Raw genomic sequence first — 24,154 nt, 5'->3', positions numbered from 1 at the left:
GTCTCTGCTCCTACTCCAACAGTACCCCGTAACAAATGCGCCTCAGAATTAGACCTACCCATTTGGCCTTTTACTCAACTCCGATCCGGTCACACAGTGAGGACGGGAACGAGTCGAAGACCACTGCTCTCCGCCATCACAATGCAATGGACGGCGTCCTCTCCCCGTCGCCGTCGGCCACCATTTGCACCGGCGCATGCCTGCTACTACATCGACCAGGCACGGCATAATCAGCGGCTTCAGCAGAGACGCCTACTCCTATTAAGTGCTTAGAGCGTGTTTAGTTCCTCAAAAATTCCAACTTTGACACTATGCAAAAAGAAGATTCCCCAGCACATCAAACTTGCGGTACATGCATGGAGTATTAAATGTAGACGAAATCAAAAACTAATTGCACAGTTTGGTTGTACTTTGCGAGACGAATCTTTTGAGCCTAATTAGTCAATATCTGGACAATAATTCACAAATACAAACGAAACGCAACAGGTTGCTACAGTGCTAGCACAGTGATTTTGGATAACCAAAATCAGGCAACTAAACAAGGCTTTATGATTCCTAGTCCGGTGTTCCTGCGATGCGATTAGCCCAGACTTGATCCTACGGGTCACTTAAGACTAATTCCAGCAGCCCCCTCAACGACAAATGTGTACCACACCAGGCACTCTCCCTCTGCTAGCAAGATGAGGCAGAGTCCAGCCAGTCCAAGTTCCCAAGTCCTAACACTCGATCCTTTGCAGTCATACGTTTTCAGATTTGGGCCCAGGCAAATAATTGGACTGGCATGTCCATCACCACCCGTTCAATTACAGCCATCAAGCGGGGCGCCTGCACCTACTGCTCCCCCGTTTGTCCCAGGCTGTCTAAAAAGGCTCCCCTGCCCCTGCCTGCACTGTCCGCTGCCTGCCCCTATCTAGCATCCCCACAGCACTGCAACAACGAAAACAAAACAAGTGCCCACTGTGCGTCTCTCCGTACTTTGCCTTCCCATGCATTCGTCCAATGCTAGTGCTTTGCTCTTGCAGGCAAGAATCTCAGCTCGCCACCGTAAATAAAAAAACACAAAGGATGGATGCAGTAAAAAAAAGAACATAACGACGAACTAGAGAAAGAGGCCAAGCCCAAATGTAAATCGAATCAAAAGGAAGAAACAAAGGAATTACAGCCTCGGAGCACAGGGGGTGCAATCCTCAACCCCTGACGAACAATTACAGGCACTACGTACGCACTCCATCCATCGACACTCATCTATCACCACCCTACATTTACACCTCGTTTTCTACACGAAGCAACGCATGCACACGTGCACCCACCGTTAAAAAACCTATGCGTTACCGTGCTACTACGCTTTCCATTCCCAGAACTCCTGGCTCCGCCCCGGCGCCCGCCTCCTGGGGACAGCCCTCTTCGGGGACCTGGCGGCTTTATCCTGCCGTCCCTTCTCTCTCCGGTCGCCGTCTCTCCTCTTCGCCCTCTCCTTCTTCACGTCCTCCGGTGCTGCCGCCGGCAGCTCGCCAGGTGCGTCGTCGGTGACAGTGAGAAGCGGCTCTAGGTCCTCGACGACCTTGGACATGTCGGGTCTGTTTTTGGGGCTGCCGCTCAGGCACTGGTACGCCACGAGAGCCGCCTTGTGGGCCGCGACGGTGGAGTACTTGCCCTCCAGGTCCGGGTCCATCACCCGGCCCAGCTTCTGCGGGTCCTTGAGCCACGACCGCATGTACTCCACCAGGTGCTGCTCCCGGCTGGGCCGGGTCTTGTCCACCGCCCGCCGCCCCGAGAGGATCTCGAGGAGCACCACGCCGAAGCTGTACACGTCGCTCTTCGCGGTGAGGTGGCCCGTGAGGATGTACTCGGGCGCGGCGTAGCCGTGGGTGCCCATGACGCGGGTGGAGACGTGGGTGTCGTCTCCCTCCGGGCCGTCCTTGGCGAGACCAAAGTCTGACAGCTTTGCCTCGTAGTCCTGCAAAATCGAGAATCCATTCATGAGACTAGGATGATGCATCTGAATTCAGGCGTTTGTTGCTAGGTTTCTTCAATTCATACTAGTTTGTTTCACTAGATATTGGGCTGATTTAAAGCGCACCACGGCCCATTCAGCTATTCTTATCCCCGAAACTTTCTTATTTCTTCAGAGCTAACTCTGAAATTTCGCTCGGCTGAATGTTTTTTATTTCCAATTTTCGAAGAAGTGTGGCACCTTTATTATATCTCAATGAAAGAAAGAAAGAAAATGGAAATGTGCAGCGGGCACCTGAAGACTTTTCGAGGGGTGGAGGTGGTTGGCACATGGAAACAAAGGTAAAGAATCGCAGATCACATTTTGAACAAAGCCGCAACCGGCCGAAACTGAAAAGGGACGACTCGAACCACCCATCTGACTATCTCCCTTCTTTTTTCTCGCTTACTTTTTTTTCCCCCGCAGAAACAAAAAGCAGTGTGAAAGGATATGAAAAGTAGCATCTTCAAATTTGTGGTGCAAGTGAAAGAGGCTCTCTGATCTTGTCAGCCCTCCCACGACCACAAGTGGCCTCGCCGCCGCCGCAGTTGAAAAGTAGCCGAGCAGCATGCAGCGCCGCAGCTAGAACTAGAAGGGTTTACTAGTAGGAACCGATCGATGTACCAAGTCAACCTACTGACGCTACTCGAAGGCTCGCTATACTTTGAACATTGAAGTCAACGTAGTAAGTACTCCAGTAAGTGCTAGTACTACCATGGATGCCACTGGATGGTGCAAGTGTTTCCTTTTTTTTTTCAGAAGAAAGAAATTAAACTGTGTAATAATAGGAAAAAGGAACGAACAGCTAGCGTACGTACCGGGTTGAGCAGGATGTTGGACGTCTTGAAGTCTCGGTAGATGACGGGCTTCTCGGCGTCGTGAAGGAAGGCGAGGCCCTTGGCGGCGCCGACCGCGATGTTGAGCCGCGTTGACCACGACAAAACGGGCGGGAACTCTGCAAAAATAAACCCAGATATCGCCGTCACTGGCTGATCGCGCGCACCTCAAAATTAACAACGAACCAAAATGTCAACGTGTGCTGCGCATGCAACACCTTCTTCTTATATTTTTTTTCCCGTTGGTGACTATATATTGCTATCCAGCTACGCATTATCGATCGATATATTGGGTTTAATATTGTCAACTGTGATGTGCCCGTGCACTGCAGCTATCATCTCTTGTACATGCATATGCATGCTACTGTAGTTAGCAGCTAGGAGCTAGCCAAGCGTGCACTGGTACACATGTCGTGGCTGGGTACGCATACCAAAAATTCTAATTCATCCATGCATGGCTCGCGTGTCATTTCAACAAAGGTAGTTGTCGACTTGTAGGAGCGAGAGTAGTTGGAGGCAAGATGGAGCGAGCAAATGTGAAACCTAGCTACACGGAATCCTTAACCAGCTCAAGGTTTACCGTACGTGCTCGTCATTCTACAACCAACCCGAAGCATTAACCAAGCGGGCCCAGCCCAGGAAATGGTAAGCTATCAGAGTCAACAGGCCCGTGCAGGACTGGTCAACCACCTTTTGGTTAATTAGTTTGGTCCCTCTTTATTTCTCCCTGATCGCTCCCCCATGGCCTGTGGCCTCTCTTTCAAACAGTGTTTGGTTGTTCACCAGCTAGTCGTCCATCGGTTCATGGATGGAACTCCGTAGTGCGAGCTAGCTGGAGGAGCTACTGATGAAAGCAAGAGCTTAGCTTGCTAGCTAGCACGACGGATCGTCTCCGTTGACAACGTGGTCAGAAACAATCAGCTGCTTGCTGGCTCGTGTGTAGTGCAGTACAACTAAGTAAGTATAGCTAGCTGGTCTAATCAATTAGCTAGGTGATGCGCGTGCGTGGCTCCTATCGCCTAGCTAGTTCGAACGGTGGCGGTAACATCCATTCAGCTGACGTGGCACGCATGGCCCAGCTAACAGAGATAGTGATGAGCCACTAGCTAGGTATTAGTGGCTGATGCTACGTATCCTATATGTCATTTGGGATAAGCAGATTAGTTTAAAAATGAACCGGTATGTTTATCCTAAACATCATCGTATATTAAAAACAGAAGTATATAGCAGGTAAAATATATAGCAAATACGATACTGTGCTAACGAAGTATGCATAAATGGTACTGTAATAATAGACTAGCTTTAACGAAGGATCAGCAGGGTGAATATACTCACTCTTGAAGAGGTGGTTCTCGAGGCTGCCCTTGGGCATGTACTCGTAGACGAGCAGCCGGTGCTCCTCCTCGCTGCAGTACCCGACGAGCTTCACCAGGTTGGGGTGCCGCAGCTGGCCGAGGAAGATGACCTCGGAGAGCCACTCCTTGTGGCCCTGCGTGCCCTCGGGGTCCCAGAGCTTGACGGCGATCTGCTGCGCGCGGAGCCCCGGCTTGGCGCCCTCCGCCACGGCGCCCTTGTACACGGGGCCGAACCCGCCCTCTCCCAGGAAGTTGCTGTCCACGAAACCCTGCGTCGCCGCCTTCAGATCCCCCACCGTGAACACGTGCAGGTTCGAACCCACCAGCGACACCGACAGGTCCTGGTCCGAGCACGTGCTCATCACGTCCGTCACCGACAGCCGCTGCTGCAGCCCCGCCGCCGCCGGGGACGACGACGGCGCCGGGGAAAGCGCGTGTCTCGCCGTCGCCGTGGTTGTTGTCCGCGGGCCGGGACGGACCTTGTTCCCGCCGCTCCCGCCCGCGCCGCCGGCACCGCCAAGGCACCCGCCGAACAGGAACCGCCACGCCGACAGCTGCTGCTGCTGCTTCTTCTTAGACGACGACGACTTCGCCATGATCTGCCTGCCTATCTTATTCTTCTTGTCTACCACACCATGCAAATCCGAGCTCCTCGCTCTCCAATCGATCCGTTGACGCCTCCTCCTGATGATGATCAGCGATCGATCCGTTGCAGGAGCTGGAGGATGGAATGGAATGGGGTCGAGCTGCTGCTGGGCCGGGGGAGTTGAGAAGAGAAGGGACGGAGGAGGGAGTATTAGTAGAGGGGCGAGCTACCAACCATGCCGAATAAATGGACGCGGGCGAGGGAGACGAGACCACTTCTTCCCCGACTCGCCCGTGCTGCTATGCTTTGCTACCGGTAACACGGGATTGATCAGATGATGGATGGACGGCCGCGTTGAGGCGTTCGGCCTCCGTTTCCCCGCCGGATCGGATGACATGTCGCCCCCGCTGACCGTTGACCTGACAGCCCAACGCCTGCCCTGCATGCATTGATTGATTCTTCTTCTCACTTCACAGTTTCTTTTTCTCTTACTTTTCTTTTTTTCTTTTTGGCTACTGGTTAGATAAAGTGTCCCTCAATTCTACCGGTTTTATATTACTAGTCTTGACGTTTTAACGGAAAATTTGAGGGAAAAAAAGCATGTCCGAGCGAGTACATCGTCAAGTCCATCTAGTACCACTACCTATTTCTTTGTTTTTGCATGGCTGCTATTGGCTTGTTGGTGATAATTTTCACGTTGATGGAAAATATGCTGCTGCTGCTGCTGTTACAAAATCATAGTCTTTCGTTAGCAAGTGCACATAAAAATTGCACATCCAACAGCCATTCATCGTTCCTGTCCCACCAAAACAAACTACGCGGACTACTAAGAGCAACTCCAAGAGTACTCCAAAAAATTCTTCCTAAAATTATGTATTAGGCCCATCAGAAGGGACGCGCGAGCGTGCGGGAATCATGATTGGGGGAGGAATGCCAACGCTAAATTATACGCGGTGGTAGGTTATTTTTTAGCGTTGCTAAAACATTGGGGAAGGTTTGAATGGACTGTTGGAGTTCGTTTTTTCTCCTTTTTTCCCTAAAAAAAGTATTGGGGGTAAGATTAGCAGCCTCTTGGAGTTGCTCTAAATCATAGTAAACACAAGTTGGTCATACTAGCAAAAATACGTGATAAATTCATGGCCATCAACATAAATGTGTGGCATGGCAAATTTATCTTAAAACTGTCAAACCAACAAAAAAAGTGATTCCAAGTGTCAAGCCAACAGCAGGGGAAATTGCAGCCTCATCAAAGCTACCAGCCATTTCTAGGTTTAACACTTGGCAAATAATGACAATTTGTCTTCTCTGAAAAGCTAATTTCTAAAAATCAAACGGCAACGATGCCATATTACGCTCAAATAAACGGCAACGATCCCCCTAGCATCTCTAGCAGTGCAATGTGTTGCCCCTTTATTAGAAACAGCCTGTCTCGGCTTTAGCTTTCACACATTTCTACTCGGCAGAAATCCAGACCACAAGGTACAGAAGCATCATGATCGAGGATCAGATGAGATCAAAGCAAATCATCCGCATCTCGCACACTAGGCATCACAGACTCGACAGCAGGAGTGGAGGTCCATGTCATCGGCCATCGCTCTCAATCGGAGTCCAGAGCGGAATTTAGAAATTCAGATGCGCCCATCGAGGTCGTTACAGAAACAGAGAGCGCCTCCATTGCTCCATCATCCCCTGCTGCTCCGTGTTTCTCCTGTCACTGTACTGGCGAGACACGAAGCGACGAGTAGCCAATTTGCAGAGGAGAAGAAAAATGGACAATGACAGGTTGCCGTTTCTTGCGCCCAACCTCAAAAAGGGGATGGATTAGGTTTGCAGAAATCGTCTGGGAAGTGGGAACAAGCTAGAGAGCGGTTGATCTTTACGGGTTTCTAGCTTTCTGTGGGCCTCTAGTGTAAGCATGCGTGAAGCTTTAGGGGTTTTGCCCATTTTATTCCTTGGTTCCATTTAGTGAGAGGAGTAGGGTAGGAACCAAGCTATATTAAGCTAGGGTTTGGCTTTGAATGAGTTGTAGCAAAACAAAACGATCACGGAGACTGCTGGGGCAGGTGAGGGGGGTACGACGTTGTAGTTCTTTGCCATTTCTAGAATAAAAATGAGTTGTGTTTTCCACTATCATGATTCGCAGCAAGTTTTACTCACTTTGGATAAGGCTTTCATGTGTAGGACTCCCACCATCCTCCGTCCTAAATTATTAGTTGTTTTGGCTTTTCAGATTCATACTATTTACGTGCATAGTAAAATCTATGAATCGAGAAACACACCAACTTTGTGACTGAAAGTTAGAAAAGAGTAGTCATCTTCTGCTCCTTGACAGCAATCTCGCCCCACCGACATGTGGGGCCTATAGTAAAGCAATTTGTCTTAAGAACACCATGCAATGGAACCTGGTGTTTGCTGCATAGCACGGTTTATAGATGCTCGAAAGCCAGTGGGCTCTTTTGACGAGGGGATCCATTGTGAAATACTAATAGCTACTTGTATTAGGTAATCTGGATCGCGTTTTGCTCATGCAAACGTACATATAGGTTGTGTTGGAACCCTGACACATGAGCGACGGAATCTCCAACCCTCTTCCTCTGGGATAAAACAGAGGTCGTCCTAGCCACCAACAACCAATTCTTGGGGATCAGTGGAGAAACTTGAATCATTCCTACGTGCACGGTCTCACTGGCTGTGCTCTTTCTAGTATAAAGAAACGAGGTCGCGAAATCCTAAAATCGTGGAAACGATGGACACGCGTGGCATCTTATACCGAAATCATGTCAGTATAAACGTTACGACTTTTACGGGAGGGTTCGCAGCACAAATATTTAAATACTAGTTTGACAAGCAGCGCTAGCTCCAGATCATACTCCTGAGAACTTGAGGATAACTTGAACGGGGCGCTAGCGAACTACACAATCCGCGGGTCCGCCGCGCGCGCGCGCGCGCGCTTGTCATGGATATGAATTGCGAGCGTCCTGCGGCCGGGTCAACCGCAAGGCGACAAAGTTAATTAAATTGTACTCACAGCCGCTGCCAGCGCGTCCGTGAAGCTACCGCCACGCGCTATTGAAAAACCTTCACGTGGTGGGGGGAAAAAAAACAATTTTAACCGAGCCGGGTCGTGGCGTATGAACACCGTGACACGCGCCTGCCCGCGCGCACGAGCTCCGTCGACTCGAGAGGAGGAGGAGGAGGAACCGGCTGTACGGCGCAGTAGCACGACTCCATGTGGAACACGGACGCATCCACGCTGTATAGCAGCACCTCATGTAGTGCTAACAGCTGACACAACCACTTTTTTACTAGCAACCTCTATTTCGCTCCAATGTGAAAGAAAGAAACCTGGCGCAGTACTCAGGTAGGCCCGCCCGCCTCCTTCCCGCGGAGATGGCGATGCAGGTTCTTCCTCTCCCTCGCCATCCCCCCCCACTGCGTGATAGCAGGCAAAGGCTTCTCCTTGCCATTAGAAGGAGGCGCAAGTGACTGGGGCCAGCAGAAGGAGGCGCAGGTGATTGGGATGGTCTGTTCGAGTAGATCGGGACGAAACGGGATCGACGGCCGTCGCGGAGGCCGCGATGCGCTCCCCCTGGCCCCTCTACCCGTCTTGGCGCTGCAGCATGAATGGATTCGTCGGCATGAGGATCTGCATCTCCGTTCGTACTGAATCCCGTATACCCCTGCGCTCCACTGTTTAGCCAGGGTGCCAGTCCAAAAGATTCCCTTGGCACCCTCCAAAAAAGCGTCCTGTCATCCTCTTTGCTGCCACTTTTTCCTAGGACAGTAGGACTCATCCTCTTGTTTGCCGCCGCCCTCGCTCGATCGCCCTCCTTGATGGCGCCGCCGCCGCAGCTGCCGTGGCCAGCCATGCCGATGCAAGTAATCGCCGGGTCAGCGGCGGCTCAACCTCCTTGTTCGCATCAGTGCCTGCTCGGCTCCGGCGCGGGCAGCAGGTCAAGGTCGCCAAGAACACCTGAGAGAAACCTACTGATTACCCAACTTATTGAACACATTTCCGCGATGTGGACAACGGACACGTTGAAACAACTGCTTCTCTCTTCTCATGGATCGACTAAAGGTCCACAGATTACTACTGAAACTCTTCCCAACTAAGCTAGTAGCAGAAACTCCAATACTCCATTAACAACACGCAATTAGATAACTAGCTGGCGGGATCATCTCTGAACTTATCTGTCTCAGCTGCTCTGCCTGACGCCGCCATCAGCGCACGCTGCCAATCAGTAGCGGGATCATATCTGCACTCTATTCCATACTAGCCTTGCTGTAGCCTGTAGGCTGCGACAGGACAGCTCCTCATGGCCGGCCGTGGACACTACCCTCAGCTCGCCCTCGGTCCCCAGCGCCGAGTCAGGGGGTGTGTCCGTGTCACATCGAAATCGGAAGCTAATTAGGAGAATTAAATATGAGTTAATTATAAAACTAATTGCATAGGTGGAGGTTAAACGGCGAGACGAATTTATTAAGCCTAATTAATCCATCATTAGCAAATAGTTACTGTAGCAACACATTGTCAAATTATGGACTAATTAGACTTAATAGATTCATCTCGTCGTTTAGCCTTCATCTGTACAATGGTTTTGTAAATAGTCTATGTTTAATCTTACGATTACTAATTGGAGGCTCCTTTTGAAGCCTCCAGGTAAAGCCACCTAGGATTCCTAGGTGAACACTCTAGAAAAAGAGAGAAATTCTAGAAATTCTCACAAAAAAGCAAAACATCCGACCATCAATTGATAGATTCAAATCATCGTAGCCATTGGATCTATTATATTTTCTAAAAAATTACCAACCTATGCCATTATGAAAATAGCCTAAAGTAACCATCTAAATCTATATATAAATTACCCACCTATGATATTATATAAAATAAACTAAAGCAACCCCTAATCTTTATCAAAATTACCCACTTATGCCATTATAAATAATATTTAAAATAACCCCCTAATTTGCAACTGAATTGCCCACCACTATTACTTAAAAAACTTAAAGGAACCCCTTAAATTTGCATCTATATTACCTACTCATGCTATTATTAGAAATAACATAAGGTAACCCTACGTTTGAATCAAATAACCTTAATTAAAAATATACATCAATATATGATTTTAAATCATATATATCTTGCACTGTTGGTATACGATATAATAATTAAGGTCTATACGCATGATGTGTGTCACCATTTATAAAGATCTAAAGTGATGTGAATATAGATTTCTATGTTAAAATTGTATCTCAAACTTAGGGTTCATTAAACAAATTCAAGCGCATACCTGCGATGCAAAGTGAAAAGTTAAAGATTATAAATGTGGATGAAAATACTATAGAGTAATTACTAAATAAAATCTATCACAATTGAATGAAGATATCAAGTATATATTTATATAAGTATTGTATTCGAATATTTAATAAACGAGAGGTAGCTTATGATAATAGTTTTGTAGCAATGTAGTCTCATTTTTTTTCCATTGGAGGCTCCCTATTAGTTCCCATGAGACAAGCTAGAAAAAAGAGATAAATTCTTATAAAAATTAAAAACATCAAACACCAATCCTGAATAAGCTGAAGCGAACAGACCCATATCTGCACTCTATTCCATACTAGCCTTGCTGTAGCCTGTAGGCTGCGACAGGACAGCTCCTCATGGCCGGCCGTGGACACTACCCTCAGCTCGCCCTTGGTCCCCAGCGCCGAGTCAGGGGGTGTGTCCGTGTCACATTGAAATCGGAAGCTAATTAGGAGAATTAAATATGAGTTAATTATAAAACTAATTGCACAGGTGGAGGCTATACGGCGAGACGAATTTATTAAGCCTAATTAATCCATCATTAGCAAATAGTTACTGTAGCAACATATTGTCAAATCATGGACTAATTAGACTTAATAGATTCGTCTCGCTGTTCAGCCTCCATCTGTACAATGGGTTTTGTAAATAGTCTATGTTTAATACTCCTAATTAGTATTTAAACATTCGATGTGACGGGACTAAACTTTAGGGGTGGGAACCCTCAGTCGGCGCCACCGACTGGTCCATCGATGGCATGCTAGTCCGGGTGGAAAACAGAAAAGAGAGAGGAAGAGAGTGCGAGCAACAACATACGACGGGGAGCAGGGCGAGCGAGGCGAGGCTGCAAGGGCGGCAGCAGATTGGAGCATGAGAAAAAGCAAGCACCAGCAAAGACGATGACGGGGATACTTACAAGTGGGTCCATGTTCCACATTGGGCTGAATAAGCCAGCATGGTGTGCCTACATGGCAAAACCACCTTGTGAAACTAGCTTGGGGTGTTGTTTAAACGGTTTTGCAAAGGTTAGGGGTTAAATACTCGGTTTCATAGTTGAGGGGGTGATGTAATGCACCCTCGATACTTTGAGGGGGTTATGTAAACTTTTTCTTCACATGTACAAGTCCCCGGGTGCAGGCGCGCGGGCAGGGACGGCTTCATCCCAGGAAGAAAGAAACTTGGAGGACTTTGAGGCACTATTTGAAACTTCCGGGACTAAATTGAGCATCTAGCTAAACTTTAGGGATGAAATAAGCGGGATAACAAATTCGCATGACTTTTCTTTTTCCCGAGAACGTGCATCAGCACGTATTTCATTAAGAGATAGAAAGCACGACCAAGCCCTTTGCTTCACACTCGCCGCATTCGCCAATCCCAATCAGAAAACACGAGTTTGAACGGTGAGGGCACCTGAACCATGCAATAGCAATAGATTCTAGAACTGCAGAAAAAGAATCAATCATCTCTATTCTCAACCAAAGCACCAAGCACATTTGATAACAGTTCAGTCAATAGCTGGTGAGAATTCCATTTTCAATACAGAAAAAGGCTGGGTCACTCTGCCGTCTGTTTCCATGAACGATCCAAGCCCCGGTCCGCAAATGTCTTACCAAAGACCAAGACATAAACAGATGTTTTATACATTAATTATGTCACCCTCCTTAATTCTTGCACTTAAATTTAATTTGTTCGTCTGCGTTGGATGGAATAGCGAAACAGCAAGCACTTTGGCAGGTGCAACCACAGCTCAAAGACCCTTGTGTGATCTCACTGACGTAGTGGTGCTAACCACAAACACAAATTCTAGACAAACAGTTCTTTAAAGTTTAAACCCCAAAAAACAGAGGAGGAACATGTACGTACACATCTACGCGCTCATCATACCTTTTTCATGCCCAAAATCCTTATGTTTAATTGGTCTACTAATGTTCCCTTACGGAAGCAAGCTAGCTATCAGCATAATATAGAAGAGGGTTTTCTTCGAGACGGAAAAAATAATAATGGGACATAAATATTGGAACACATCAATGTCGTCAGTGATGCTATACATGTCTGCTGATCAGCACTAAACTACTGTATTTTTGTCCCAATTTGCCGGCCAGAAGCAAGCACTTGAAAAAATCTTTTGCTGCCATTTAGTCAACCATCCTTCTGCTTCCATGCTGATTTTTTTGCCCCAGTACAGCCACTAGTAGTTAACAATAGCGTATATGAACCCATGAGGAAACATCATCGCCTAGTCATGCGTCACCGTTCCTTCACTTAGACTAATCTCAAAACTAATGACTTGCCGTTCAAGGTCTCTGTTTTGGTTTCCCTGGTACTGTATGCCAATATTGGAGGATTAGCTAGCTAGGCTCTATCTTGTTCAGGTACAAAACAAAATATCAACATGGCTGGCAAATCATCAACTTGTCTGCCATTTGGACTTGTGGTACACAAAACTTACGACTTGCCTTTCATGCTTCAATCATCGTTTTATCTTGGCCGCCGTGGCGCCGTCACAAAACCGCCGTCTCTGACTGTACCATCGCCTTTTTTTTCTCCATACAATACTGTCATTAACGTGTGCGTACGTGTGTGATCGTTGTCATGCTGACGATTCAGTTTTATGGCAGATGGTGATGTGGCATAGGTCAAGGTCCAAGAGAAGACTACTCTCACTGTGGTTGAGATGTTTAGGAGAGAGAGGAGAAGGAAGAAGAAAAAGTGTGGCAAACTATCCTCATTCCCATTATTTCACACAGATTTGTTAGAGAGAGCTACTTTGATTGCTGTGTAGCGTTATGGAAAACGTAAGTTTTTAATCGGTCAGTCGCCATTAGATGTTCGTGGAAATATCTACCGAAGAAGTTTCCAAATCAAGTTGCTGAATTGACTAGAGTTCTTCTCTATTATTTTCAGTATTCCCATCGAGATATCATCTCCTGCTCTGGACTAATTTTGGGCCACAAACAACTTGCTTCAGCAGAGCTTCTTCTTCCGTGCGTGCTCCCTGTAAATAGACTGCAGAAATCTTCAAGCACCAGTGTCGTTGCCACTAGTGGACAGCTATATTTGTGTCCCCTCACCGTCGGCTATGGATACTTGTTTTTATGATTGGTAGGAAAGTAGAAATTTCTGAAATGGAAAGACAGTTCTGAATCCGCTTTGTACTGACGTCGCTAGAGTTTACTTTCCCCCAAGAACGGAGTGGTGTGTACACGCATTCTCTGATGATAGGAAAGGAAATCATCCCATGCGTTTTGAGTTACATTGGCACTACACAGACCCTGAAACTTCCAGACATGATTTAAGTCAGCAGGGACGGAGAGACGATAGGGAAAAAAACAAGAAACGGAAATTTTTAGGCAGCTTCCAACTCGCACGGAAATACGCCGCAGCATTTCATAGCTGCATAGATGAACATCCATATAGTGATGTGGATGCTCACTTTTGAAATTTGATGTACATGCTTTGCTGACGTGGATATACGGTCATATTTTGCACGCGGTATGGACACATGCTACCTTAGAACAGGAGCACATGAGCATCGTAGAAGAGGTCGCAGCTTTCCTCTCTTTATCTGAAAGAGGGCGAGGCAAAAGTGTGAACATTAAAGTAGCAGAAAGGCGCGCCATTTCATTTCCAGGGATAAAGCAAAGTCGTGGGCTAGCCGACTCTTCCAGGAAATCAAAAGCCACTGGCTTTGAGAGAGAGAGAGAGCATTGGAGCTAGCCAACATCCGAAGCAAAACCTCTCAGAAATTCAACATGGTCGGTCAGGCATCGATCGAAGGTCCTGTGGCTCTCGCTGCATGGCAACGGTGAAATATCTTTCTAGGTAACTTACTTCACTACATCTCTTTGCTATCCAGAAAGCCACGCATGCATGAGAAGAGCACGAACCTCATTTCTTTCGTTTATCACGAGCCGGAAACTACGAGGAATTTCGATGTGTAGCAATCGTCGTGTATACAAAATGCACTGTCAATGAAGTGGGAAGCTGATTGCTGGATTTTCTATGTCCAACAAATCAAAGCTGTCAATGAACACAAGGTGACGTGGGCTCTAGAATTTCCAATCGACTGAAACGTGACGAGCAGCAAGGAGCCGAGGGAAACAACAACAACAAAAGCAGAGAACTGCCGCACCTCGAAAAGGCAAAGCTGGCCGAAAAGGCCAAGTTGACAACGTGAGAGAGGCTCGCAGTCACAGAACCCGCAGCAGGAACGTGATCTTTGGAAGATCGGGGCGCAGCGCGTGGATGACGCGAGCCACATCTCCTGAGGATCGCCGGGACCCGTGTGCTGTACCCTGAAAGGCAGGGGGTTGACGACGACGACGGATCATGGATCTCGATCTCTGCCTTCTCTGGTGCGCGTCAGCCCGACAGATGATGCGTCGTCGGCGACCCCGCGAATTTCAGAGTTCAGGAGCCGACTGCACACATAAAAAAGAAAGCCGCAAGCAAAGCAACGCTCAACTCTTCGGGCCCGTTTGGTTCCCTTTGCTTATTTTTAAGCAAGTGTCACATCAGTGTTTATATACTAATTAGGAGTATTAAACATAGATTATTTACAAAACTCATTACATAAGTGGAGGCTAAACAACGAGACGAATCTATTAAGCCTAATTAATCCATCATTAGCAAATGTTTACTGTAGCAACACATTGTCAAATCATGGACTAATTAGGCTTAATAGATTCGTCTCGCCGTTTAGCCTCCACTTATGTAATCGGTTTTGTAAATAGTCTACGTTTAATACTCCTAATTAGTATCTAAACATTCGATGTGACGGGTGCTTAAATTTAAGCAAGTGAACCAAACCAGGCCTTCAACTGTATGAAACAGCCACGGCCGTCGTCCACGCCGGGAAGAGGCGGACCACACGGTTCTAGGGTACGTTCAAGTTCACATCAGCGTGACGCACCCGTGCCGTCACTGGGCAGGGTTAACCTTTTCTGTTTAGTATTTTTTTTACGCTTCTTTTTTACATTTCAGTCATTTGTTCATTTTGCTACGTTTTCCTCTTAATATTATCATCAGTAAATAAGGAAGCGACATAAATTTCGAGGAAGAAGACAACCGGCCAAAACCGGTAATTCTCGGCAAAACTCCGTCAGCCGCGTAGCTTACCTTTTGCTGCACCTGCCATTTTCCTAGTGCTTCGGAGTTCAGACCCAGAAAAACTGAAAACAGCTAAGTGTTCCCGCGCCGACACCTGCGAGGGCGAAGCGGCGAATGGGCTAAAATAGAACAGATCTTCAAGCATGGCCATCAAAACTGATAAAACAAGACAAGAAGAGAGTCAAAAACATGATGCCCTGCTTTTGTCATGGAACGTCTTCTGAAGCACAATGGAAACAAAACAGATTGAGTTTAACGTTCCGATCATTAAACCAACATTCTATCTGCCTGCGGGGGACATACTATCATCTTAGCTTTCTACAATTTAAACTAAATTCTAGCCCACTCACTTCTGTGGGCCGATACATTTTAACTAAATTCTCAGCCCACTAGATTGTGCCTTCCAAATAATAGGCCCTAATAAAAGGCTTAAAACCATATATGATAAGTGCTCCGATATCGATAGTCCATGGGCCCTATGTGAAAGCCACAATAAGAGTCCAAGGGCAAAATCGGACAAACCAAAGTTTCTTTTCCCCTAACAGAAGTCAGCAACTGGGGCCTTCTTAAATTTATAACAAAAAGAAAAGGCTATACAAAAGAGTTTATAAGAGCTGCAAGCTGAAAGAAGATGCTACGGAAAACGTTAACTGAAATTACTAATCCAGTCATCTAATGACACTTTCACTAATGGTTTAGCTCTAAGTACAACCAGACTAGTTCCTCCTTTCAAGCTTCAACGTAACGATGGCCAAGGAAGAAGATGATTAGAAAGGTCTTTGGTGCTATTTTATTTTTTTATACAAGTCATTTTGTGTCAAGTTATCCTTACTCTTTGGGGCCACAAAACGGAAGTTGCGTCAGATGCATATGTGAAGAGTTGGACCATTTTGCCATGCGTCGGTAGTTACCCTAGTCTTAGGTGTAGGGGTAATTTAGACTTTTGCCTTAAACCTATATATATTGGCTGTGGCTAGTTAGGATGGTGGATCTCTTGCCCCTTCAAAACACGAGTTTCATTTTGCATCTAAAAGTGCTTGAGAGAGAGGAGAAGGAAAGGAAAGGGCAACCATTTCAATCTTCTTGTTCTTCCATATCTAAGAAGGGGCCGAAGAGAGCATGGTAGACGATGTTTGTACAGGTGAATTTTTGGTGAATCTATTGAAGTTTGTTTACATCTCGTGCTCCAAACATCATCTCCTTGTAGTCTATTGTGTTTTGGTACTTTTGCTATTTCCTGAGTTATTTCTTTCCGAATTTTGTTCTTGCGATTCAAGAATTTTGGTGTGCTTTTATCGGGCAAATCAAAGCTAGGATATGTGCCACATCATCTAGGGTCATCCCCTTGCAAGATTTGGCACGTGCTCTTCAAATTTTGGATTTTCCTAAAATTCCCCTCTTTAAGGGTTCTTGTCCAAATTCATGAAATTCGGGTAAAGTTTTGATCTTTTTAAAGAGATCTTTGCAAAGACCTACCATGTTGATGTTATGTTGTGTGGCTAAAATTCGTGACGTTTGGATCTCGTTTGCTCGAATACCAAGGTTAGGTTTTTGGGGGTTGTTTCTGAGTTCTTCATGCCTTTTTCTTGAGCCTATTGCTTACCAAAAATCATGAATCTGGTGGTGAATCTTTGATCTTTCTGAAAAGATCTCTTGTGGAGTGATTCATCATGTTGTTTGATTACTTTTTTGTGAGATTTAGTGGTTGTTTGATTAGATTTGGAGAGTTAACTTTCTTTTTCGGATTGATTTCTATACAATTCCAATCCAACCAGTCCTGAGAGGCTCAGCCAGCCCAGACATCCCAGGAACCCAAGAGCACATTTCAGATGAGCTGGCCCTAGTCTAACATCCTAAGGACTCGAGAGCTCGTCCCAGCTCAACCAGTCTAGACCTTTTTTGGTTGATTTTCTCTTATACCTTTTGGTGTTTGCTTTCGCTTCCATGTGAGATTGCTTCCTAGCACAATTGCTAGGTCTAGTAGCTTTCTTATAGTTACGCAGACTTGATACTGCTAGAAGAGAGGGTCATTTGGGTTTTATTTTGGGATATAGGTTATGATTCTCATTGAGCTTTTTTTAGGCTCATATTCAACCACTCTAGTCACCAATCTTGTCCAACGCGCACCTACTTGAAGTGTGGAGAAGCAAGGGTAATACTAATGTGACAATAGTAAGCACACTTGGAAGAAAATCACCAAAACCCTAGATATATACCCATTCATCATGCATATCCTATGTCACCGCCTTACTTTAGGACACCATTTAGATCTTGAAATTGATTGAAGAGGTAACCGGAAGTTTCTGTGCACATCATTCTGGAGAAACAATTTGACAAAGAAATTCAGGATCCTAGCAAATGGAGAATAACTTTGTGCACATCATTCTGGAGAAACAATTTGACGAAGAAATATAGGATCCTAAAAAATGGAGAATAACTTTGGGAATCTCCACTCGTGACTTGCGGATTAAGGGTGAAAATGGATATTTTTCTCACACGTGACGGTTTTTGTCTCATAGCAACGGTCTAATGCTGCAACGGCTAGTTTGACCAAGGCTAGCATGCAAAATCCTTGGGATTGTGGGATTTCACTAACTTCCTAAATTGTTTCATAATGGTTAGTGTGAATGACAACACCGACATGACTAGCTGGTATAGCTACCCAAACAGTTTGCAATATCGTATCAATTCCAGCTCACATCCAGTGTGAATGAGAGCAACACCAGATTTCTTGAGATCGCGGGATTTCACCAACTTTCGAAATAGTTCGCCAACTCTATAAAAGTGGACGGGCTGATTATTTGCTATCAACAGAAAAGTTAGAATTCCCCTCCTCTCTTTCTCCCCCCTCTCTTGTTCCTACGCGAGGACAATATGCCTGCACCACCAAGGATCTCACCCCAAGTGCGACTCCACGCTCCACGGCGTGAGTTTGTGCTACGTTCTCCACATCAGGCCGTGTGCTCAAGAACGAGCAATGGAAAATTGCAAGTCCTGATTCAATGGGAAGGCTTTCCTGATGAGGATGCTTCTTGGGTAGATGTGGAGGAGCTTCGCCGGCTTTATCCTTTATTCCGCCTCAGATTCGGTATTGTGTATCATCGCCGTGGGCGTGGCGCATGAGGCAAGGCTCACAAAGACTATCGATCGAGCAAGATTCAGATGATTTCAGAAAGTTTCATTTTTCATCTTATCAATTATTTGTTTTTTATCTTATCTAGACAAATTTTATAGATCCCCCTCCATATGAGGCTGGAGTTATTTGCTTTTTCATGAATTGGAATACAATCGCTTTTTATGCCGGAATGAGTTCGTCTTGTACTATGTTTTCTCATGTAACATAACATTTTGCTATAGCTAGCCATTGCTCTCGTTACCTTAAGGGCGCTGCAGATTTGTGTTATATCTTGACGGGAGCATGATGATACAACGAGAGAGGCAACATTAGGCCTAGAGCACGAGCTGTGCCCTGCGTCTCATGAGACGCCGATTTCGTTCTCTCACCACATTTACTCAAGTAAACGTCGGACGACCTAGCCATAATGGCGATATACAGATCTCACAAACTCCCATTTTACTGCCCTTAGGATGGTCATGATGCAATCGAAGCATTCTCAAAAACAAAAAAGTGTTAGATTAGAATATGAACAATTGTGAGATTAGTATTTTAAATAAGCCGAAGAATTGGAGCATTCTCGAAACCAGAGAAAAAGGAAGTGTTAGGTTTGTATTTGCGGTACCAAAAACATAGAGTTATTAAAAGTATGCCAGCAAGCACGTTTTAAAAAATAAACAGCAAAGCCAAAAGGTTACTAAAAGCATACTCCAGGAGCAAGATCACTGGAAAATGAATAGCGAAGCAAAAAAGTAACGCGACGCCTGAGAGATTCGAACTCTCGCGGGGAAACCCCATGTACTTAGCAGGCACACGCCTTAACCACTCGGCCAAAGCGTCGCTTGGTGATAGGAGAGCCATCATAAAAGAATTATACATATAATAAACAACGAATCATCTTCTGGATCGAACCTGCCCTGACACGCCCCCCCGTAACGAAACGGCGAAACCCCTCCAAGCACAGCCGCACCAACCATGGACGCCGGCGGCGCGCGTCCATCGGTACCGGCGGTCGCCGCTGCGGCGGCAGCGGCCGGGGGCGCCTCCGTCGCGGACGAGCCCCGGGACGCGCGGGTGGTGCGGGAGCTCCTGCGCTCGATGGGGCTCGGCGAGGGCGAGTACGAGCCCCGCGTCGTGCACCAGTTCCTGGACCTGGCCTACCGCTACGTCGGCGACGTGCTCGGGGACGCCCAGGTCTACGCCGACCACGCCGGTAAGGCCCAGATCGACGCCGACGACGTCCGCCTCGCCATCCAGGCCAAGGTCAATTTCTCCTTCTCGCAGCCGCCGCCGCGCGAGGTACCAAACCCAACCAAAATCCTACCCTCTCTGTACTCCAATTTCGGGGAAATTAGTTGGATCCTGTGTTTATTCTTCTTCTATCCGCACCAAATTGTTGCTCTCGCCAGACTGGTGTTACCACGGTCGACTCCACGAACCCTAGTTGTTGTGTTGCCCGTGTAATTTCAGATTAGTTTTGAACTAGTTGTATATTGCCGGATTAGTGGGCAAGAAACTGGGATTTAAATGATGCATTCTGCTTTTGTTAATAATACTGAAGAGATTTTTTCCCCTCACATCTCTCTAGTGCTGAAGCTGTATCTATGTACTGCGCCCCACCCCCATTTCTGGATTAATGGGCAAGAACCTGGGAGTGATTTGGATGGAATGATGTGTTGTGTTTTTTTTACTGGGCCCTCCTCATTTCCATGGATAGATGGAAATTTCATCATACAGCATAGGTTCAGATATATGATCTGAAAAAGGATAATAAATACTTAAAGCAACATTGATCAGAGAGGATAGCTTCATGTCTTCTAGAATCATAACCCAAAACAAACCCTGTAAGAGAAAATTCAGAATTCTAGACAAAACCACACGATCAACTATTACAAAACTCATGTGCTGTATTAAATTCTTCTATGAATGTGATAAGAGGTATAGGTGCTGTGATAACATAGTCCAAGACTAATTATAAGTTGACATATTCCCATCTGATGCATATCCATCCAATTGCATTCTTAAGTTTTGATAGATGTAGATAATGCCTAGATCAATATTGGGAGGATTGAAGCTTCATGATTAATACACACATGTTTGAATGCTCAGTTGCATTAGCGTATTCAATTTTGTTTGTATTTCATATTTTCCTCTGTCCTTAATCAAAGATAGTTTTTTTTTCTGTTGCATATTCACTTTGGTTGTTGAATTGCATCTTGATACGGGAAGATTACAACTTAACTGAAATCATCAATCTTTTAATGATTGCCTCTGCATCCTTAAACACCATCAAAGACAAATAATGGGCAGAATACTAGAACTGCATTGGAGTAGTATGCTTTCTCATTTGGTTGCATTTGTAATTCTGCCTCTTAGTTATTTCTTGTGTTCCCAAATCACAGATATGAATTATCTTCATTGCATGAATCTATGACAATTGACAAGGCTATTTTTTCCTTTTGTCCAGATTCTTTGATGAAAAACACATTGATTGACCAATTCCTTTTATATTTGGTACTTGACTATCTAAGTAGCTATCAAAGAGCATTTTACTATAATATTGTGTGTCGAGTAGTTCCTATGAACTGACAGAATCCAATGCTCCATCTGGCTATTCATTGATAAAGTGGTGTTATGGATACAAAAAATGTGTTTGAGGCGCTTCCCTGACTACGCATAAAAAAATATCCTATCTTTTAAGATGCATTTCTGGAACATTTATGATGTCACCACACATTTGATTTTATTTATTTGTTATGCGTCATAGATCCACTGAAGTAAGGATATTTTATTGCGTTGTGAGAGACATATCCTTGTGCTGATAGGAAGGCTCTTTGAATTTGGTATCACTGTATACAATTAACATTGCCTAATTTCATCCTCTGGCATCTGTACAAAATTTTATAGTATGTACTTGCTCACCTGGAAAATGCTATATCACTTATCTAAGTATGGTCCTCTGCTGGCGCTGCTCTTCCACTTAAAAGAATGCTATATGGATTTTACAAGGATTTGTGTTATTTGTTCTGGGTCGAGAAAAAGGAAGCTTGGGAAATATCAAACTAACATTTGATAGGAGTAACTTAATTTCTTTCTTGCTTAGCTCAGAATGAATACTCCCAGCCGCAAAGGAATGTTTGGGATCTGTGTAGCCAAACTTTGGCTATCAATTTCATTATGTATATTTGGATTGGGCTTGTGAAGATGATATGTGGAGATTTGTTTATAAAAATACTCTAATGCTGTTATAATTTACTGAAGTTTAATTGGTATAGTGGCAACAGAAAATAGTGTTTGATCACTTTTTTTTTTACAAGTCGATCCCTCTACAAAGACAACTTGACCTTTTGGGAACAATCTCTAAATTTGGGAAAGAGTCCTCATTAGATACAGAGCAAGAAAAGTATAAACATCAATTGACAGCTGAATCCCGGGAACCAAACAATCTTTTTGCCATCAAATTTAACAAACACAAGTAAGAAAGTTTTATCTGTCTTAAGTCAAACTTCTTAGTCCAGAAAATCAATTCATTGTTAGACACATTCAAGTTGTCTTACTAGAAAATCCTGAGCACTCCGGTCGATCTTCAGACTTCCCAAGCATCATAAGATACTGCCATGTTTCTTTTTCTTGAAACGATAACCTCAAACACTACATTATGTTACTTGTACAAGTATCTTGGGGGTATTAGATATGTTCATTTTCCTTGAAATAAGATGTGATGCTAATACATTATACTACACGGATCTCATATTTGTTTTTACTGTTCCTAGTACAGAGAAAGCCATCTATAAATTCAGGATTGCCCATTCTGGAAAAAGAATTAAAAGCCTACTAGTGCTGTGGTGAAACACTGGAAGTCATGTTTTGATGTGTCTTCTGTGGTTATGTTCTATTTAATATTTGACTATAGGTGTTAGTAAGAATCTCTTGTTGTTTCATTGGATTCCTGAAAAATTAAGTTGACCTAGTGTTATATGTAGAGTACATGTGCATAACAGCGCTTTGGGCTAACAAGTCATTTCCTCTTCTTGCTAGGTTCTTCTTGAGCTGGCACGCAACCGGAACAGAATCCCGCTGCCTAAGTCGATCGCCCCTCCTGGCTCAATTCCGCTGCCACCAGAACAGGACACACTGTTGGCTCAAAACTACCAACTCCTGCCACCTTTGAAGCCACTGCCTCAAGTTGAGGAGACAGAGGATGACAATGAAGAAGCCAACCCTAGCATGACCCCAAACCCTGCGAATCCTAATCCGAACTACTCCCAGGATCAGAGGGGCAGTGAGCAACAGCACACTCCTCAGCATGGTCAAAGGGTTTCCTTCCAACTCAATGCCGTGGCAGCTGCGGCTGCAAAGCGTCCTCGGATGACCATGGACCAGTTGAACATGACCTAACCGTTTAGTGCCGGTTGGAATTTCATATCTCTTTTCTCATCCTACTAGTCTTATTAATTGTGTTTTGAACAAGAAATTAGTGTTTTAGTGGTTGTTCTTATTGACTAACCACGAGATGTGCAGTACAGCAGCAGCATAAGTTTCTGCCTGGAAGCATGTTGCCCTGGGAAAGCAAATATGCTATATTATGGTATGTTGTACTTGGTTTACAATAGGTTAATTTTCTGATGCAATTGTTATCTCGGTCTGCGTGCTCTTTGCATCCCGTTCCTTCTAAGAGTGAAAAATTGCTATTCTTATCCACGAACAGTATTGCACGCCATGGTGCTGCTACCTTGCAAATAGCAGGCATGTGGGCACAGAGCATTGTAGTTTTTTTTATGGATGACTCAAATAACCTTGTGACCTACTCCCTCCATTCCAAATTATATCTTTATTAGATTCATAGATTTTGTTATACACTTAGATATACCTATGTCTAGAACTCTAGATGCATAATAATATCTATGCATCTTGAAAAGCCAAAATGATTTATAATTTGGAATGGAGGAAGTACTGTAGACTGTGGTCTTGAGGCAATGCATGTTTCCAAATGCTGTGGGCTATGGTTGATAGGGACTTTAGCTCTTTTATTTCAAACGACATGTATCGCATTTTTCTAAAACCAATACTCCTGTGAAGAAAAATGACACAACTTTTTCCCCAGAAATAGACCTCTTTATGCTTTGAGTTGCCGAAGGAAATTAAAAAAAAAACCTTATTGATCAAAATTAGAGTTCGAAACTTTGGAGAGGATGTCGATCTGCTTATGACGTTGTACAACAGGTCTCGCATCTCCTGACTAGCTGGTTCATCTTGATCTAGCTTTCTCCCTCCCCTATCCTTCAGGTCTTATTCCTTAAAAAATCAGAGCGATAGAGGGGGATTAATTCTCTTAATCATCCAGGAAATTAATCCTCCTTGATTCTCTCCAATCCGTGATTAACCGAGCAAGCCCTCAATCGGAGGGTGTGAGCCGAGGAGTCCATTCCAACATTGCCTGAACATCCTCAGACCACATGGTAATTATGTACCTTGTTTTCTTAGTGGAATATGATTAACGAATTTCTAATTTCTTGGCACAGTAATTTTGGAGTGCAGTACTCCCTCCATCCCAAATTGTAGGTCGTTTTGGCCTCTCTAGATGCATAGATGTTTGTATGCACCTAAATATAGTGTATGTCTATATGCATACAAACATCTATGAACTTAAAAAAGTCAAAACGACCTACAATTTGAAATGGAGGGAGTAGATGTTTAGGGTCTCTTACAACCTTACAAGTTTCCTATCAGCAGATATATTGCAAGAGGAACCTGAGCTGTACATATGTAATCGATGTGCAGTTGTGAAGCAATTGAATGATTAATGGCAGCGTTGTTGGTACATGAACACAAGATGTCTGACGGAACGCAAGTGCTCA

General features: G+C 45.0%; 2 protein-coding genes and 1 non-coding gene across 3 annotated transcripts; 1 reads left to right on the top strand and 2 right to left on the bottom strand.

Moving 5' to 3' along the window:
• Nucleotides 1-1,100: 1,100 nt before the first annotated feature.
• LOC117840284 (serine/threonine-protein kinase RIPK) lies at nucleotides 1,101-5,098 on the bottom strand. Its single transcript, XM_034720768.2, has 3 exons — nucleotides 4,165-5,098; nucleotides 2,812-2,948; nucleotides 1,101-1,957 (listed from the first exon to the last, which is right to left on the bottom strand). The coding sequence occupies exons 1-3, from the start codon at nucleotides 4,778-4,780 to the stop codon at nucleotides 1,340-1,342; spliced, it is 1,371 nt and encodes a 456-aa protein (XP_034576659.1). The 5' UTR covers nucleotides 4,781-5,098; the 3' UTR covers nucleotides 1,101-1,339.
• A 13,956-nt stretch (nucleotides 5,099-19,054) lies between these two features.
• Nucleotides 19,055-19,136, bottom strand: TRNAS-GCU (transfer RNA serine (anticodon GCU)). Its single transcript has one exon. It is a non-coding gene; the product is annotated as a tRNA-Ser (tRNA).
• Nucleotides 19,137-19,220: 84 nt separating this feature from the next.
• LOC117840136 (transcription initiation factor TFIID subunit 9) lies at nucleotides 19,221-22,933 on the top strand. Its single transcript, XM_034720595.2, has 2 exons — nucleotides 19,221-19,595; nucleotides 22,335-22,933. The coding sequence occupies exons 1-2, from the start codon at nucleotides 19,272-19,274 to the stop codon at nucleotides 22,692-22,694; spliced, it is 684 nt and encodes a 227-aa protein (XP_034576486.1). The 5' UTR covers nucleotides 19,221-19,271; the 3' UTR covers nucleotides 22,695-22,933.
• The last annotated feature ends 1,221 nt before the right edge of the window (nucleotides 22,934-24,154 follow it).

Source organism: Setaria viridis, chromosome 9 (assembly GCF_005286985.2).
Source record: "Setaria viridis chromosome 9, Setaria_viridis_v4.0, whole genome shotgun sequence".
Lineage (NCBI taxonomy): Eukaryota > Viridiplantae > Streptophyta > Magnoliopsida > Poales > Poaceae > Setaria > Setaria viridis.
The sequence above is the reverse complement of the archived record's forward strand: the minus strand, read 5'-3'. Positions and strand labels throughout refer to the sequence as shown.

Coding starts and splice junctions, on each gene's coding strand:
- LOC117840284 (XM_034720768.2), bottom strand. CDS start 4,780: ATGGCGAAGTCGTCGTCGTCTAAGAAGAAGCAGCAGCAGCAGCTGTCG. Junction 2,949..4,164: donor CGAGAACCACCTCTTCAAGA/GTGAGTATATTC, acceptor TTATTTTTGCAG/AGTTCCCGCCCGTTTTGTCG. Junction 1,958..2,811: donor CCAACATCCTGCTCAACCCG/GTACGTACGCTA, acceptor TCGATTTTGCAG/GACTACGAGGCAAAGCTGTC.
- LOC117840136 (XM_034720595.2), top strand. CDS start 19,272: ATGGACGCCGGCGGCGCGCGTCCATCGGTACCGGCGGTCGCCGCTGCG. Junction 19,596..22,334: donor CGCAGCCGCCGCCGCGCGAG/GTACCAAACCCA, acceptor TCTTCTTGCTAG/GTTCTTCTTGAGCTGGCACG.